The sequence below is a fragment of the Coregonus clupeaformis genome, chromosome 9 (genome assembly GCF_020615455.1).
Source record: "Coregonus clupeaformis isolate EN_2021a chromosome 9, ASM2061545v1, whole genome shotgun sequence".
Taxonomy (NCBI): domain Eukaryota; kingdom Metazoa; phylum Chordata; class Actinopteri; order Salmoniformes; family Salmonidae; genus Coregonus; species Coregonus clupeaformis.
Genome location: NC_059200.1, coordinates 14,446,911 through 14,463,900, shown reverse-complemented (window position 1 = coordinate 14,463,900; position 16,990 = coordinate 14,446,911). Strand labels below are relative to the sequence as shown.

The 16,990-nt window shown below is 42.4% G+C and overlaps 1 protein-coding gene across 1 annotated transcript in view; it reads left to right on the top strand.

Annotated features, from left to right (window-relative positions):
* LOC121573357 (ceramide glucosyltransferase-like) overlaps nucleotides 1–14,505 on the top strand; it is a 34,983-nt gene extending 20,478 nt beyond the window's left edge. Inside the window, exons 6-9 of the mRNA XM_041885263.2 lie at nucleotides 7,975–8,153; nucleotides 11,190–11,276; nucleotides 12,251–12,437; nucleotides 13,358–14,505. Coding sequence (XP_041741197.1) covers nucleotides 7,975–8,153; nucleotides 11,190–11,276; nucleotides 12,251–12,437; nucleotides 13,358–13,528 — 624 coding nt within the window. The 3' untranslated portion in view covers nucleotides 13,529–14,505. The remainder of the gene's footprint in view (nucleotides 1–7,974; nucleotides 8,154–11,189; nucleotides 11,277–12,250; nucleotides 12,438–13,357) is intronic.
* The last annotated feature ends 2,485 nt before the right edge of the window (nucleotides 14,506–16,990 follow it).

Sequence of the window (16,990 nt, the reverse complement as noted above, 5' to 3'; positions counted from 1 at the left end):
GTGTTGGATTTGTCCCAAACATAAGGCTTTGTATTCAGGACATAAAGTTAATTTCTTTGCCACATTTTTTGCAGTTTTACTTTAGTGCCTTGTTGCAAACAGGATGCATGTTTTGTAATATTTTGTATTCTGTACATTCCTTCTTTTCACTCTGTAATTTAGGTTAGTATTGTGGAGTAACTACAATGTTGTTGATCCATCCTCAGTGTTCTCCTATCACAGCCATTAAACTCTCTAACTGTTTTAAAGTCACCATTGGCCTCATGGTGAAATCCCTGAGCTGGTTCCTTCCTCTCCAGCATGTAAATCTTGGTGGGGCAAACCCCCCCCCCCCAACATTTTTTTTTTGCCAGCAAAGCCACTACAGAACACTAAACAATACATCAATTGCACTAATAACGGTGACAAACGGTGCCCACACACTGTTAGGGCCTCCATAAAGCCGTCCCAACAGCAGTCCCAACACCTTACCACCGCTACACCTGGCTATCAGCGGAGCCTTGTCTGGCAGCGAAACAGTTCATTCAGCGTCATTTACTGCCTTAAAAAATAAACATAGCTGATATGGCTGACTTGCTTAAACAAATGTGGTTTCTACTGACAATTGAGATGTCCAAACTATGGCATAAGGGGACGACGAGCGGATACGAGGCAATCTGTAATTTAGATTAAGACATTAATGAGCGAGCTGGGACGGACGTAGTCAATATAACTATTTGTTCAGCACTTTTGAAATGTACAGCGACAGAATTCAGAACACGGGCCGTTCTTATAGTGTTCTCCCTGTTCACCAAGTCAGAACCGTAGGATAAATAAAGGGGGCATATTAGCAGACAATGAAAGCTCTTACAATATTCGATGATTACATTTATCTAAAACAGGTTATAGGCTGCATGTGCACCACCAAGTCAGAACAGTAGGCGAAATTAGAGGGGAAAATAGACCAAATTATTAGGGTGAGGCACATGGGCTACTAACAGCTTACTACCCAACATACACTTATGTATACTGTAGCTAAGAAAGTAAAACTATCTCCCTGGCATATTACGTTACTTATTCAGCAGCATACAAGACGCTTTTGGACTCACCTTGTTGTGCTGTGCTCACTTGAACAGGAAGGTGGCATGGCGGTCCTTCATGGGCAAATGTTGTTATCAAAGTCTGGATTTATGGTGCTTTCAAGACAACTGGGGACTCTGGGGGGGGGGGGGAACAAGGTTGAATCATGACGTCAGTGATCTTCAGGTCGGAGCTCTAGAAAGAGGCCAGAGTTCCCGACTTACAATTCCGAGTTGGATGACCGTTCAAAACGTATTTTCCCAGTAGGAGCTCGTTTTCCCCCCGAGTTCCCAGTTGTCTTGAACTCACTGAAGTCAGATTTTCCAGTTCTGAGTTAACAGTTGTTTTGAGCGCGGCAGAAATCATGCTGGATTGACAGCGTGGCCGATGTTGAATGTTTATCATTTTAAGCTTGGAAAAGAGAACCTTAAACCGAGAATTGGGACCACACACCCACTCCACTGAATAGCAGGCTAGTGATTGCTTTGCAATGCTTGCAGTTAGCCACTGATCCCTTCCAAACCACTCATTTGTTGAATTTGCGATTTCCAATTTGTTTAATGTTTATGTCCAATGGCCGATGAGCACCGATACGTTTTATCTATAATTTCTCTTGATTATTTATCTTCATATGACAAAGAATAAAAAGGATTTGCCAGTAGATTGTCGACTTGATTCTTGATGATGACTGCTAGCTAAGATTTGGAAAGTATGATGTTGACATGATCAGTCCAATCCAAGCTACTGTAGATATGTGATTTGATGTCATTCTATCTGTTGCCAATGACCTTGAGCCTTTAACTTTATGGCAGCTCCCAAGGGGCTTGAATCTTCGAGCTCTACCCTTAGATTTGGCAGACGTAGTGTCCCCATGAGTGACAGAACACTGAGCCAATCACGGCGCAACTAGAGAACATTACCAACCCCTACGCTCCGTATTTTCCGCTGGCTGCCCCACCACCACAGAAAGCACTGAGCTAGGCTGAAACACCTGCATTTTGGAGCTGCCTTTACTCAAGAAAGCAAAAAAGAGACCATGTTTTTTACATTGTTTGCAAACTGATATGTGACACGTATTAATGCCAAAATAACATGTAAAACAGGAAACCCCATCTACCCTTCTTTGCTAACCATTGGAAAACCTCCCTGGTCTCTGTTTGAAATTCACTGCTCGACTGAGGGACCTTACAGATAATTGTATGTGTGGGGTACAGAGATGAGGTAGTCATTAAAAAATAATCTTAAACACTATTATTGCACACAGAGTGAGTCCATGCAACTTATTATGTGACTTGTTAAGCACATTTTTACTCCTGAACTTATTTAGGCTTGCCATAACAAAAGGTAGAATACTAATTGCCTTAAGACATTTCAGCTTTTAATTTAGGAAAAATCAAAACCTTATTTACATAAGTATTCAGACCCTTTGCTATGAGACTCAACATTTTGCTCAGATGCATCCTGTTTCCATTGATCATCCTTGAGATGTTTCTACAACTTGATTAGAGTCCACCTGTGGTAAATTCAATTGATTGGACATGATTTGGAAAGGCACACCTGTCTATATAAGGTCCCACAGTTGACAGTGCATGTCAGAACAAAAACCAAGCCACGAGGTCGAAGGAATTGTCCGTAGAGCTCCGAGACAGGATTTTGTCGAGGCACAGATCTGGGGAAGGGTACCAAAGAATGTCTGCAGCATTGAAGGTCCCCAGGAACACAGTGGCCTCCTCCATTCTTAAATAGAATAAGTTTGGAACCACCAAGACTCTTCCTAGAGCTGGCCGCCCGGCCAAACTGAGCAATTGGGAGAGAAGGGCCTTGATCAGGGAGGTGACCAAGAACCCGATGAAAAAATAATGCGGCATATCTAATCACTCTGACGTCAATGAAAATGTGCTCAAAAATCTAATCAAACACTTAATGAGAGCCCATGAGCTCATGTTGCGTAACACTTCTATAGGCTATGCAACTGCGTGAGAAAACAGAGTTTGATGGTCTCTACTAAAAAGAGGAGGATCCCATCAGCTTTCTATAGGCTAGACATACTATTTATTTCTCAACTTTCCTAATATTAAGCACATTGTTTCTCTTTACAACAGGATTATAGCCTACCTGGCTGGCATGAAAATGAACCACGTGAAAAGCGTCCTCCATTCGCTATTTAAGTGCATAGATGACATGTATTATTTTCCCCCTGCCCATATTCCAAGACAGGTGCATGATAATGGTCCATTCTAAATCAAAACAAATTTCACATATATATTATTTAGTATATGTAAAGACAAGATCAAATCAAGAATAGTCTGATGGGTGACAATATTAGCCTATCACTTGTTAGCATTTTGGAACATTCACGCTTATAGCCTACTGCCGTATGCACATTGTTGCGCTTATAATGTGAAGAAATAGCCTAATAGTTTATCAACATTTTTAAGCTAAACGTTCTTATCTGTTGTGTCAACCTCATTGCTTAAAACAGGTTTTTTTTACGTTAGGCCTACTGATTTTGTTGGCTGACGAAAAGTAATTGTGGACAGTTCTTCCAATATCTTCAATGTGCGCCTCGGAATTGGATAAGGACCGACGTGTCCGTCTTCACTTGTAGCCTGTGACAAAGACCCGATCAGGTGACGGAGAGCAGTGTGAATGAGAGGTGTTTCGGTGTGCAGCCGGGAGAAAGGACTTATGATTATTATATTCAGCCCAAGGGCACAACGGCCACTGGCTGCAAAAGGCATGGATTTTTTTAGGGGGCATTACGGCCACACAAAAGGGATGCAGTCAGGAAATTTGAGGCATTATCAAGTGCTTATCAAACTGTAAATGAGAGACTGATGACGTATGTACAGCCTGCACAAAAAACCCAGCAGAGCTCATGCCTTTCATGCGACTTTTTCAAATCATCATTAGTCGCATCATGCAGTCTTAGAATGTATTAAAATTGAAAACATATAGCACAACATTTGTATCACAACTAAAGTTACATAAATAACTATAAATTAAGCATATAGGAATACCTATTTAGATGTAGATGTTCCAAAAGTCTGCATGGTCAATTACCGTGCGACCGGCAGTTATTTCAAATCAAATTTTATTGGGCACATACACATATTTAGCAGATGTTATTGCGGGTGTAGTGAAATGCTTGTGTTCCTAGCTCCAACAGTGCAGTAGTATCTAACAATTCACAACAATACTCACAAATCTAAAAGTAAACGAATAGAATTAAGAAATATATAAATATTAGGATGAGCCATGTCTGAGTGGCATTGACTAAAATACAGTAGAATAGAAAACTGTATATACAAAAGTATTTGATCCCCTGCTGATTTTGTACGTTTGCCCACTGACAAAGACGTGATCAGTCTATAATTTTAATGGTAGGTTTATTTGAACAGTGAGAGACAGAATAACAACAAAGAAATCCAGAAAAACGCATGTCAAAAATGTAATAAATTGATTTGCATTTTAATGAGGGAAAGTATTTGACCCCTCTGCAAAACATGACTTAGTACTTCGTGGCAAAACCCTTTTTGGCAATCACATTTACATATTTACATTTACGTCATTTAGCAGACGCTCTTATCCAGAGCGACTTACAAATTGGTGCATTCACCTTATAGCCAGTGGGATAACCACTTTACAATATGTATTTTTTGTAAAAAATTGGGTGGGATAAGGGGGGGTAGAAGGATTACTTAATCCTATCCCAGGTATTCCTTAGAGGTGGGGTTTCAAGTGTCTCCGGAAGGTGGTGAGTTACTCCGCTGTCCTGGCGTTGTGAGGGAGCTTGTTCCACCATTGGGGTGGAATCACAGAGGTCAGATGTTTCTTGTAGTTGGCCACCAGATTTGCACACATCTCAGGTGGGATTTTGTCCCACTCCTCTTTGCAGATCTTCTCCAAGTCATTAAGGTTTTGAGGCTGACGTTTGGCAACTCGAACCTTCAGCTCCCTCCACAGATTTTCTATGGGATTAAGGTCTGGAGACTGGCTAGGCCACTCCAGGACCTTAATGTGCTTCTTCTTGAGCCACTCCTTTGTTGCCTTGGCCGTGTGTTTTGGGTGATTGTCATGCTGGAATACCCATCCACAACCAATTTTCAATGCCCTGGCTGAGGGAAGGAGGTTCTCACCCAAGATTTGACGGTACATGGCCCCGTCCATCGTCCCTTTCATGCGGTGAAGTTGTCCTGTCCCCTTAGCAGAAAAACACCCCCAAAGCATAATGTTTCCACCTCCATGATTGACGGTGGGTATGGTGTTCTTGGGGTCATAGGCAGCATTCCTCCTCCTCCAAACACGGCGAGTTGAGTTGATGCCAAAGAGCTCGATTTTGGTCTCATCTGACCACAACACTTTCACCCAGTTCTCCACTGACTCATTCAGATGTTCACTGGCAAACTTCAGACGGGCCTGTATATGTGCTTTCTTGAGCAGGGGGACCTTGCGGGCGCTGCAGGATTTCAGTCCTTCACGGCGTAGTGTGTTACCAATTGTTTTCTTGGTGACTATGGTCCCAGCTGCCTTGAGATCATTGACAAGATCCTCACGTGTAGTTCTGGGATGATTCCTCACCGTTCTCATGATCATTGCAACTCCACGAGGTGAGGTCTTGCATGGAGACCCAGGCCGAGGGAGATTGACAGTTCTTTTGTGTTTCTTCCATTTGCGAATAATCGCACCAACTGTTGTCACCTTCTCACCAAGCTGCTTGGCGATGGTCTTGTAGCCCATTCCAGCTTTGTGTAGGTCTACAATCTTGTCCCTGACATCCTTGGAGAGCTCTTTGGTCTTGGCCATGGTGGAGAGTTTGGAATCTGATTGATTGATTGCTTCTGTGGACAGGTGTCTTTTATACAGGTAACAAGCTGAGATTAGGAGCATTCCCTTTAAGAGTGTGCTCCTAATCTCAGCTCGTTACCTGTATAAAAGACACCTGGGAGCCAGAAATCTTTCTGATTGAGAGGGGGTCAAATACTTATTTCCCTCATTAAAATGCAAATCAATTTATAACATTTTTGACATGCGTTTTTCTGGATTTTTTTGTTGTTATTCTGTCTCTCACTGTTCAAATAAACCTACCATTAAAATTATAGACTGATCATGTCTTTGTCAGTGGGCAAAATCAGCAGGGGATCAAATACTTTTTCCCCTCACTGTATGCTGTATTAGAGAGGGAGAGGAGTATTAATAACCCCTTAAATGTAATGGCAAAATGTAGATTTCCGCCTAAATAGACATACCCAAAAGTAACTGCTATTCATGTGGAATTACATGATTCTGACATGCAGGAACTTGGTATATTTGGAAAGAAGACATCTGGGAGATGATGAGGAAATGATCAGAAGATGGATAGGAGTTACATAGTTCAGAAATACACAAGATCAAACACACACAAAATAACTATTCTTTTTTTTTTTTTTAAGTCATCTTTCATTGACAAGCTATACGTGAATTATTGATGACTAGAGCTGGAAACAGATAAGATGGCTTCCACAACATGAACAATGCTAAATGACTAAAAATATACAAAATTAAAAATTTATATCTGAAAAAAATATGGGATTGAAAGACCTAACTAGAAGTGGGCAGATGTTTTAGTAAGTGGCGTCAGGTGTGGTCACGGGACGTTTCCAAAGTGGCATGTCAATAAATTAGGTATTCCAGTGCTGTTACATATTTGCAATCCCTAAATGCTATTTGTTCAGCATAAAAGCACAATTTCTACCATCTCAACCTCACTCAAACATTGTGGTGGTGTTATGGGGTATCCAGGGTACATTCAAGTGTCCTTTCAACCTCTCCAAAGTGTCCGACTGTGGTAATTGCACTGTTTTTGCCCACTGGATGTGCCTAAAAGTTATTGTTCACTATAAAAACTACATTTCTCCAACACCAACCTCTCTCAAACATTGTGGTGGTGTCGGGGGACATACAGGGGATGTCCAAGTGTTTTTTTTTTTATCCTCTCCAAAGTGCCTGAACGTTTAGCCTAGGCGTATCCAATGTATTGGTCCCACATACAAATGAACTCTTTACAAAAACAATATAAAAGCAACAGATATACAGTACCAGTCAAAAGTTTGGACACACCTACTCATTCAAGGGTTTTTCTTTATTTTTACTATTTTCTACATTGTAGAATAATAGTGAAAACATCAAAACTATGAAATAACACATATGGAATCACGTAGTAACCAAAAAAGTGTTAAACAAATCAAAATATATTTTAGATTCTTCAAATAGCCACCCTTTGCCTTGATGACAGCTTTGCACACTCTTGGCATTCTCTCAACCAGCTTCACCTGGAATGCTTTTCCAACAGTCTTGAAGGAGTTCCCACATATGCTGAGCACTTGTTGGCTGCTTTTCTCACAAAGACACAGCGGTTTGAACCACAAATCTCCAATTTGGACTCATCAGACCAAAGGACACATTTCCACCGGTCTAATGTCCATCACTCGTGTTTCTTGGCCCAAGTGTTTTGTTTCCTCTGACTGTTTCTGACAGACTCCTATGCCTTTTTTTAGAATTGTGCAGACCTCGCTCGTTTTATAACGACGTTCGTTTTCCAACAATAGATTGTTATTCGCCATCCTGTTTGTCTGACAGATGAAGAACCTTTTAAACGTAAATAGTATTTGTTTTGATATTTGTTTTTGTGGTGCGTTAAACCAATAAACAATGAAGTCCAAAAAACTGAAGGGTGGTTCCTAAACGCACACAAAAGGGACAGAAGTCCAGAAATTAATGTTAATGTTTTTTCATGTTTTTTTTTCTCCATTCTTGCCTTTTTTGTCTCGTGTACTTTGGCAAGGTCTAGGCGTCGAAGGTCTAGGCGTCGAAGGTCTAGGCGTCGAGCTAAAGACTGTTACCTGTCCTGCTAATCTTCCTCCATTTTCCCAACAGGTGTACTTTGGCACGTCCCACCCGCGCTCCTACATCTCAGCCAACGTGACGGGTATTAAGTGTGTGACAGGAATGTCGTGTCTGATGAGGAAAGATGTCCTGGACCAGGCTGGAGGGCTCATAACCTTCGCTCAATACATCGCTGAGGACTACTTCATGGCTAAGGCTATCGCTGACAGGTACCCCACACAGTCATATCAAATACATGTTGCTGCTTACCTTAACCACCCTTTGCTCAATGCATCCTAGAGCCTTGGCGGCAGGTAGCTTAGTGATTTTAAGAGCGATGTGCCAGTAACCGAAAGGTCGCTGGTTCTAATCCCCGAGCCGACTAGGTGAAAAATCTGTTGATGTGCCCTTGAGCAAGGCACTTAACCCTAATTGCTCCTGTAAGTGGCTCTGGATAAGAGCGTCTGCTAAAATGACTAAAATGTAAATGTATTTACAGCCTAGTTTATGTTGTCACTTTTAATTTTTAATTTTATATATATTCTGAATGTTGGTATTGAATTGAATTATAGGCAGATTTAGGACCTAGATTAATTTATATTATTATTATATTTATATAATTATTATATTATTATATTAGATTTATATTATTAAGATTCTCCATTGGCCATGCTTTTCAGTCCAGGACTAGGCTTAATATTGTTATTGGAAACCAGCCCTATTTGTTTTGCATGTAATTTATAGTGGTTACATCCAGTGGTTAGAACCAAAAATGATTTTCCAATCGTTTCGTTCTGAACTAGAACCACCATTTTTTCCCCGTTCCGTTCCACTTTTCCGACCAGCAAAATAAAGTTCTGAACCGGTTCCAACCTGCCAAAAAGTACAGGTTAATATAGTTTATTTATGTTGGTTTTTTTTGCAGAGCAGCAGCAGAATTAAATAAAAACATGTCTTACCTTTTTGTAGTTAATAAATCCAATGTGACATGTGATAACTATAGTATCCTTAACTATCATTGAAAAGGTTAATCCATTCTCTAATAAAAAAATCTCTCTCCCTCATTTCTTAATCACGCTTGTAATGTCAGTAGGCTACTAGAGTATGCTTTCGAGGGGTGAGGAGGGTTTTGGCAGATCATTTTTATTTATTTAAAAAGCAGATAAATAAAATTGTATCCAGCCAAAGGAGAGGCTGTATCTATCATAGCTTACACCCGGAATTCACGCTTCAGCACAGAATTCACGCTTCAGCACAGAATTCACGCTTCAGCACAGAATTCACGCTTCAGCACCATTCTCTCCGCACGTGCGCCTGCTGCTGGGGAGAGAGAGGAGTCTTTGCCTAGGCTACTGTTGATTTGCGAAGATTGGTGACCTTTTTCATTGAAGTTAGGGCTGACCCCATTTAGTCGACTAATCGATTGTTTGGTCGATAGGCTGTTGGTTGACCAAGATTTCTTTTAGTCGAGCAGTAGCAAAAATAAATAAATAAAATGGTTTAGAATAACCCTGTCTGATTAGGCTCCTGATCCATGGGGATGGGCCCAAAATGGCTCCTGATCCGTGGGGATGGGCCCAAAATGGCTCCTGATCCATGGGGATGGGCCCAAAATGGCTCCTGATCCGTGGGGATGGGCCCAAAATGGCTCCTGATCCATGGGGATGGGCCCAAAATGGCTCCTGATCCATGGGGATGGGCCCAAAATGGCTCCTGATCCATGGGGATGGGCCCAAAATGGCTCCTGATCCATGGGGATGGGCCCAGTCCATCAGTCTGAGAATTGTGCTACTGAAATTGTATATGGTTATATTACATAAGAACAATGGTGCAACACTAATAATATTTTGTAACAAACGCGCTTTCTCCCGCGTTGAATAGCGGTCGCTGTCCGCGGTTCTGAAACTAAGAAGAGTGAGGAGAGAGGAAACCCCAACTTAATTAGGTCTATAATCAATAGCCTAACTGTTAAACGTGTCCGGCTTTAGAAATCATCCATATCTACAGAAATAAAACAGATCCTGCTTCTGTTGCCTGTTTGAGTGTTTGTTTAATAGCCTACTGATCACCGAGCATCAAGCAACCACAACATGTCGGATAAACACTTTCACAAATTCGGCAATTTTTAATCTTTTAACAATTATTGTTTTAGGGATTTGTTTCTTTTTTTAAAGGCAATAAAGTTGGCTGTAAAGTTTCTGCGTATGTTACACATCGAAACACAAGGTGTTTTTGTAATTTGTTATAGGCCGTTTAAGGACACGTAAATGTGGCTCATTTGGCTAATATCCCTTGTTTATTGATGGTGCTGACAGCGCGAGGTCGGATCTGAATGCATATTGATGTCCAGTAAATTGTGCAAATTTCCAGTAAAATAATCTTCCAGGTCACGTTGTCCGGCGCCACATTTTCAGAAATCCTGGCAAACACACTTGTAAAGATGTTCTGGCAGGGAGGCAGACACTGGAATACGTTTCTGAGTGACAGAGTGAGCTCTTTTTGTGGAACCGGGGAAAAAATGCCCGGAAGGTGAAATAACGTTATTAACTGCTTTTAAAAGAATGGTTCTGTTCCGGAACAGTATAGATCACTTTCATTCACGGTTCTGATTCTGTTCCTAAAAAATATATACAGTGGGGAGAACAAGTATTTGATACACTGCCGATTTTGCAGGTTTTCCTACTTACAAAGCATGTAGAGGTCTGTAATTTTTATCATAGGTACACTTCAACTGTGAGAGACGGAATCTAATACAAAAATCCAGAAAATCACATTGTATGATTTTTAGGTAATTAATTTGCATTTTATTAAAATCGGCAGTGTATCAAATACTTGTTCTCCCCACTGTATATATATATGTATTTCTGCTTTCCAATTCTTTACCCTGAACCCGGGTCCAACCCCTGTTTACATCTTTGCCTTATAGTCCCTTGCTACTTTGACCAGTTTTATTGTTGATGTTTATTGTGCCACAAAACATCAATGATTGATATGGTCGTGTTATGGTTTATTGACGCCATTGGCCAGGTCTTAACTCCAGGTCTTAAAGGGGAAGTTCGGTATTTTACAACTTGATGTTCGATAGTTCCTCAACCTGAAAGTAGTCTATGGGCCAGGAGGATCTGTAATATGTGGGTTGTTTTTTCTTTAAGCTGCCACTACAAAGGTCCGCTAACTTTAGCCACCGCTAGCTAACAATCAACGGGAGCGATTGAGGCTGAACTTCCCTTTTAATGTTTCCTTTGTCCCTCCTCCTTATCTTGCAGAGGATGGAAATTCTCCATGGCAACGCAGGTAGCCATGCAGAACTCCGGGTCCTATTCAATTGCTCAGTTCCAGTCCCGCATGATCAGGTAAACAAACTATCAGGGCTTAAACTTTTCACACTCACCCATTTGTTATAGAGCAGATTCCTGGAGGGCCAAGGGTCTGAGTGATTTCTCTCCTTTTTTGTACTTGATTGATCAATTAAGGTCACAGTAGACACATTAAAGGTCACAGTAGACACATTAAAGGTCACAGACGACACATTAAAGGTCACAGACGACACATTAAGGGTCACAGACGACACATTAAGGGTCACAGACGACACATTAAGGGTCACAGACGACACATTAAGGGTCACAGACGACACATTAAGGGTCACAGACGACACATTAAGGGTCACAGACGACACATTAAGGGTCACAGACGACACATTAAGGGTCACAGACGATACATTAAGGGTCACAGACGACACATTAAGGGTCACAGACGACACATTAAGGGTCACAGACGACACATTAAGGGTCACAGACGACACATTAAGGTCACAGACGACACATTAAGGGTCACAGACGACACATTAAGGGTCACAGACGACACAACTCTCCTCTACTTTACTGCTATGTGGACACTCAAAATGGCCACCATTCACACAACTCTCCAGGAATTGAGTTTGACACCATTGTCCTAGATGATTTACATGGGCCATTATTTCTAAAGGTTAATTTAGCCGTTTCAGTCTCCTGACAGTCCACCGACTAGCCTGCCACATTGGGATTCAGATTGCTTCAGATCTACCAAACCCACTCTGATCAATGTAACGAATAAAAACAGTTTGATCAAATAGATATTTCACTTGTGTATAGTGGGATGTTAAGACATTATACTGTGTCTATAGATAGTCTAAGGAGTGTCGCATCCATAGAAACATAATATTTTTACTTCCTGTTTTACAGCTATGTGGACATTCAAAATGGCCACCATTCCACCCATTTATAACATCATTTACCTGAATGTGGGACGTCTGTTCATTCTAATTCTGTGGTCTCATCCTCCCTCTCAGGTGGGCCAAGCTTCGTATCAACATGCTCCCCGCCACCATCTGTGAGCCCATCTCGGAGTGTTTCGTAGCCAGCCTGATCATTGGCTGGGCAGCGCATCACGTGTTCCGCTGGGATATAATGGTCTTCTTCATGTGCCACTGTCTGGCCTGGTTCATCTCTGACTACATCCAGCTCCGAGGGGTCCAGGTACAGGCACGCACTCACACACTGTCTGGCTTATTGCAGACCCCTGGTGTATGTAGTCACCTTGCAATTCTGTTGCAAAACGTTTAGTCTAAACAGTTTACTCCAAACTGAAATTTGGGGGGGTTATTGTGTGTAGATTGATGAGGAGAAAAACAATTTAATCCATTTTAGAATAAGGCTGTAATGTAACAAAATGTGGAAAAAGTCAAGGGGTCTGAATAGTTTCCGAAGGCGCTGTAGATTGATCTGCATGTCATTGTGTCAGTAAGGGGAAAACACTGCATGAAACCTTCTTTACTATTCAGTTAACACAGACACTCACTCTCCCTCACACACTCTCTCTGTCTTCCACACCCTCCCTCCCTCACACACTCTCCCTCACACACTCTCTCTGTCTTCCACACCCTCCCTCCCTCACACACTCTCTCTGTCTTCCACACCCTCCCTCACACACTCTCCCTCACACACTCTCCCTCACACACTCTCCCTCACACTCTCTCTGTCTTCCACACCCTCCCTCCCTCACACACTCGCTCTGTCTCCCTCACTCTCATAAACACATACCCACTGTTCCCAACTTTAAAAACATTAGGCACCAAACAGAATGTAAGGAGCACCAGAAAGAGAGAGATGTTTGATGTAATTTAGTCTTCATTAGGTCTGAATGAATCCTACCATCTCATGAGTAGCAGAACCTTTTCCTTTCTTCCTGGGCCAATCAGATTTCACCTACTGTCAAGTTAGCATGTTCTCTGGTGTTAATAATATGTCTGGTGTTAATAATATGTCTGATATTTATGTCTGGGAAGTAAAACTGATAACCACTGCTTGTTACTCTGAGAGACAGAAAAGTTCAGAATAAATCAGCTAGAAGAAACAAACAAAACGTGTTTTTCCCTTCTGTCCCTTCTCCCCTACAGGGCGGTGCTCCATCCTTCTCCAAACTGGACTACGCTGTAGCCTGGTTCATCAGAGAATCCATGACCATCCAGATCTTCCTGTCGGCGCTGTGGGACCCCACCATCAGCTGGAGAACGGGGCGCTACAGGTTACGATGTGGAGGTACGGCCGAGGAGATCCTGGACGTATAGCTGCCTGCCTGAGTCCTATCACCTCCAGGGACCAGAGACAATACCAGACACAGACTGATGAGCATCCCAAATGGCACCCTATTCCCTAGATAGTCAACTACTTTTGACCAGGGCCCACACTTGCCCATACTTTTTGCTCTGGTTAAAGGTAGTGAACTATAGAGGGAATAGGGTACCATTTGGGATGCGACCAGAGAGAGATGGCAACATTGAGTGGATAGAAGGAAACAACCCGCTATGGGCGTGATGGATGGAAGGAAACAACCCGCTATGGGCGTGATGGATGGAAGGAAGGAAACAACCCGCTATGGGCGTGATGGATGGAAGGAAGGAAACAACCCGTGATGGATGGAAGGAAACAACCCGCTATGGGCGTGATGGATGGAAGGAAGGAAACAACCCGCTATGGGCGTGATGGATGGAAGGAAGGAAACAACCCGTGATGGATAGAAGGAAACAACCCGCTATGGGCGTGATGGATGGAAGGAAGGAAACAACCCGCTATGGGCGTGATGGATAGAAGGAAACAACCCGCTATGGGCGTGATGGATGGAAGGAAACAACCCGCTATGGGCGTGATGGATGGAAAACTTCATATGGAATTCATATTTTCTTTTTAAGATAAAGAATTGTCCAGTGTTTGATTGTTTTTTAACCAGTTTGTTGAGATATTAGATTTATTATTAGGGGGCTCGTTTTCCTCTTGACCATCCACATGGTGAGAGACGGCCTACCTCCCAAATGGCACCCTATTCCTCAATTAATAGTGTTTTAATGTGAGAACTAAAGCTCCAAACCTATGGATTCTCTTTGGTCCATTTTGGGTTTACTGGTCAGGTTTTCAAAGCGCCATGGTCTTCTGCTGTGAGATTGCTGGCTATTTTTAACAGACTGAATGCGTCGCAAATTGGCACCCTATTCCCTATATATAGTGTACTGCTTTTGACCAAAGCCCATAGGGGTGTCATTTGAGATGCAGAGGGTATTCAACTCTTTACCCTACGAGGTCCGGAGCCCGGCTGGTTTTCTGTTCTACCTGATAATGAATTGCACCCACCTGGTGTCCCAGGTCTAAATGTGGAACGTGATTGTCCAAACTGTCCATGTGTTTCAATTTTCTGTCCCCCCCCTTTTCATTTCATTAGTGTCACATTGTGTAGTGTGGGAGGTCTTTAGGTCTGACCCAAATGGTTCCGTATCCGGCAGGTAGCTTAGTGGTTAAGAGCGTCGTGCCAGTAACCGAAAGGTCGCTGGTTCTAATCCCCGAGCCGACTAGGTGAAAAATCTGTCGATGTGCCCTTAAGCAAGGCACTTAACCCTAATTGCTCCTGTAAATCGCTCTGGATAAGAGCGTCTGCTAAAATGACTTAAATGTAAATATCTCCCCCGTATAGAGGACTACCTGTGACTCTGGGGCTGGGGAGACTGATATGTTCCCATGGCAACCTTAATCTTGAAGTAGTTACAATTATTTAATTGCATGGGTAACCTCATCATATTCATTGGATTATTTTCTAATCTATTTGTATTAGATTAGTCGTTTTAAAGCACAATCACGCTATTGGAGTGATGAAACGTGTTGATGCCAAATGCTGGCAGATTGATTCTCCTACTGATCACGTTTAAAACGCTGGACTCCCATGCTGACTACTAGAGAACAGTATGTTTCAACTGTTATGGGAGATGGGTAGATACTTCCCAATCGTCACAGGACATGTTGCTTCCAACTTGTAAACTGACTTTCTCCCAAACTATACTTCTGAATTTGAACAAAGAAATTAAGGCATTACAAATGTGAATCTCCATCTGATTCTAGTATTATAATTTCTACCAGAGCAGTTAGAAATAGAAAACCCTTATTCCCCCTCTGTCTCCCACCTCCTCTCTCCCTCTCCCACCCCCTCTCTCCCACCCCCTCTCTCCCTCTCCCACCTCCTCTCTCCCTCTCCCACCCCCTCTCTCCCTCTCCCACCCCTCTCTCCCTCTCCCACCCCTCTCTCCATTTCCCCACCCCTCTCTCCATTTCCCACCCCTCTCTCCCTCTCCCACTCCTCTCTCCCTCTCCCACCCCCTCTCTCCCTCTCCCACCCCCTCTCTCCCTCTCCCACCCCCTCTCTCCCTCTCCCACCCCCTCTCTCCCACCCCTCTCCCTCGTCTCTCCTAGCCTGGTCCCAGATCTGTTTGGACTGTCTTGACAATGATCATAGGCTACTGGTTTCCTGCTCAGCTGAAGAGATGAAGGATAGATTGGTGATGGGGTTCTGTTTACTTCTGTCAGTCACGGTAGGAAAATGAGGAAAACTTATTTTCAAATCTGCTGTTGATGCACACAAATAAATATTGATATGGCTGATATTGGCTGTGTCCCAAATGGCACCCTATTCCCTATATAGTGCACTACATTTGACCAGAGCCTTATGGAATGTTGAAAGTAGTGCACGATGTAGGGAATAGGGTTTCATTTGGGATGCAGTCATAGGTTTTTAGTGACAAAGAGAGGAAGCAAAAGTAACAGCAATAAATGAATACAGCTTCCTGAACGAGACTTTGCTGTATTCCACTAAAACAGGATAGATATGATAAATATACCATATCCTGTATTGAAACATTTCAGATTTGTTATCGGAAGACGAGACTGAATAAAAAAAAAAGAACATTTCACCTTTCAGAGCAATGTGGTGGTGTTAGAAACAATTACTGACTGTAATAATGCATGTAGATAAAAGTAGACTATTTGCGTTAAGCTTGGCAGTTAGAGCTGATCATATACCACAGGAGATGACATAGTAGCCAGGGTTGGGTCAATTCCATTTAAATTCTAGTCAATTCAGAAAGTTAACCCAATTACAATTCCAAGTTGAGCTCATTTAAAAAGCGTTTGAATGGATTGGAATTGAGATTTCAGTGTACTTCCTGAATTGAAATGGAATTGGCCCCAACCCTGACAGTAGCACACTGTGGAGAGTCGAACTTTGATTTAGGGGGGACAGTTTTATAATCTGGCAGCCATCTTGCTGCTGCTTGGATGTGACGATCAGAGCTGTAGTCAGATTGCTGGTGTCTCCTCTTTTCAACTGTTCTCATCATAAAGCATCTTCTGTTCACCTCACTGATGGACGAGTCTCCAACGCCCTGTTTAGACTGCTTCATGATGTACTGGATCTGTGAATGAGCGTGTGAATGTGAGCGTGAGAAAGACTGCCTTGCAGTTCTAGAGGACCAAAAGTATCAGTGTCTCTGGCTGTGTCCAAAATGGCACCCTATTCCCTAATATAGTGCACTATTTTTGACCAAGGGCAGCCTATAGCATCATGTCCAGGGGTTGTACTTCAGAAACAGGAGATGGAGTCATTCTGTTTTGGACATGGCTGCTCTGGTCCAAAGTAGTGCAATATATGTAAATATATAGGGAATATGGTTCCATTCTATCTGTAACATAAAAGGCCTCAGTCTGACAGAAGA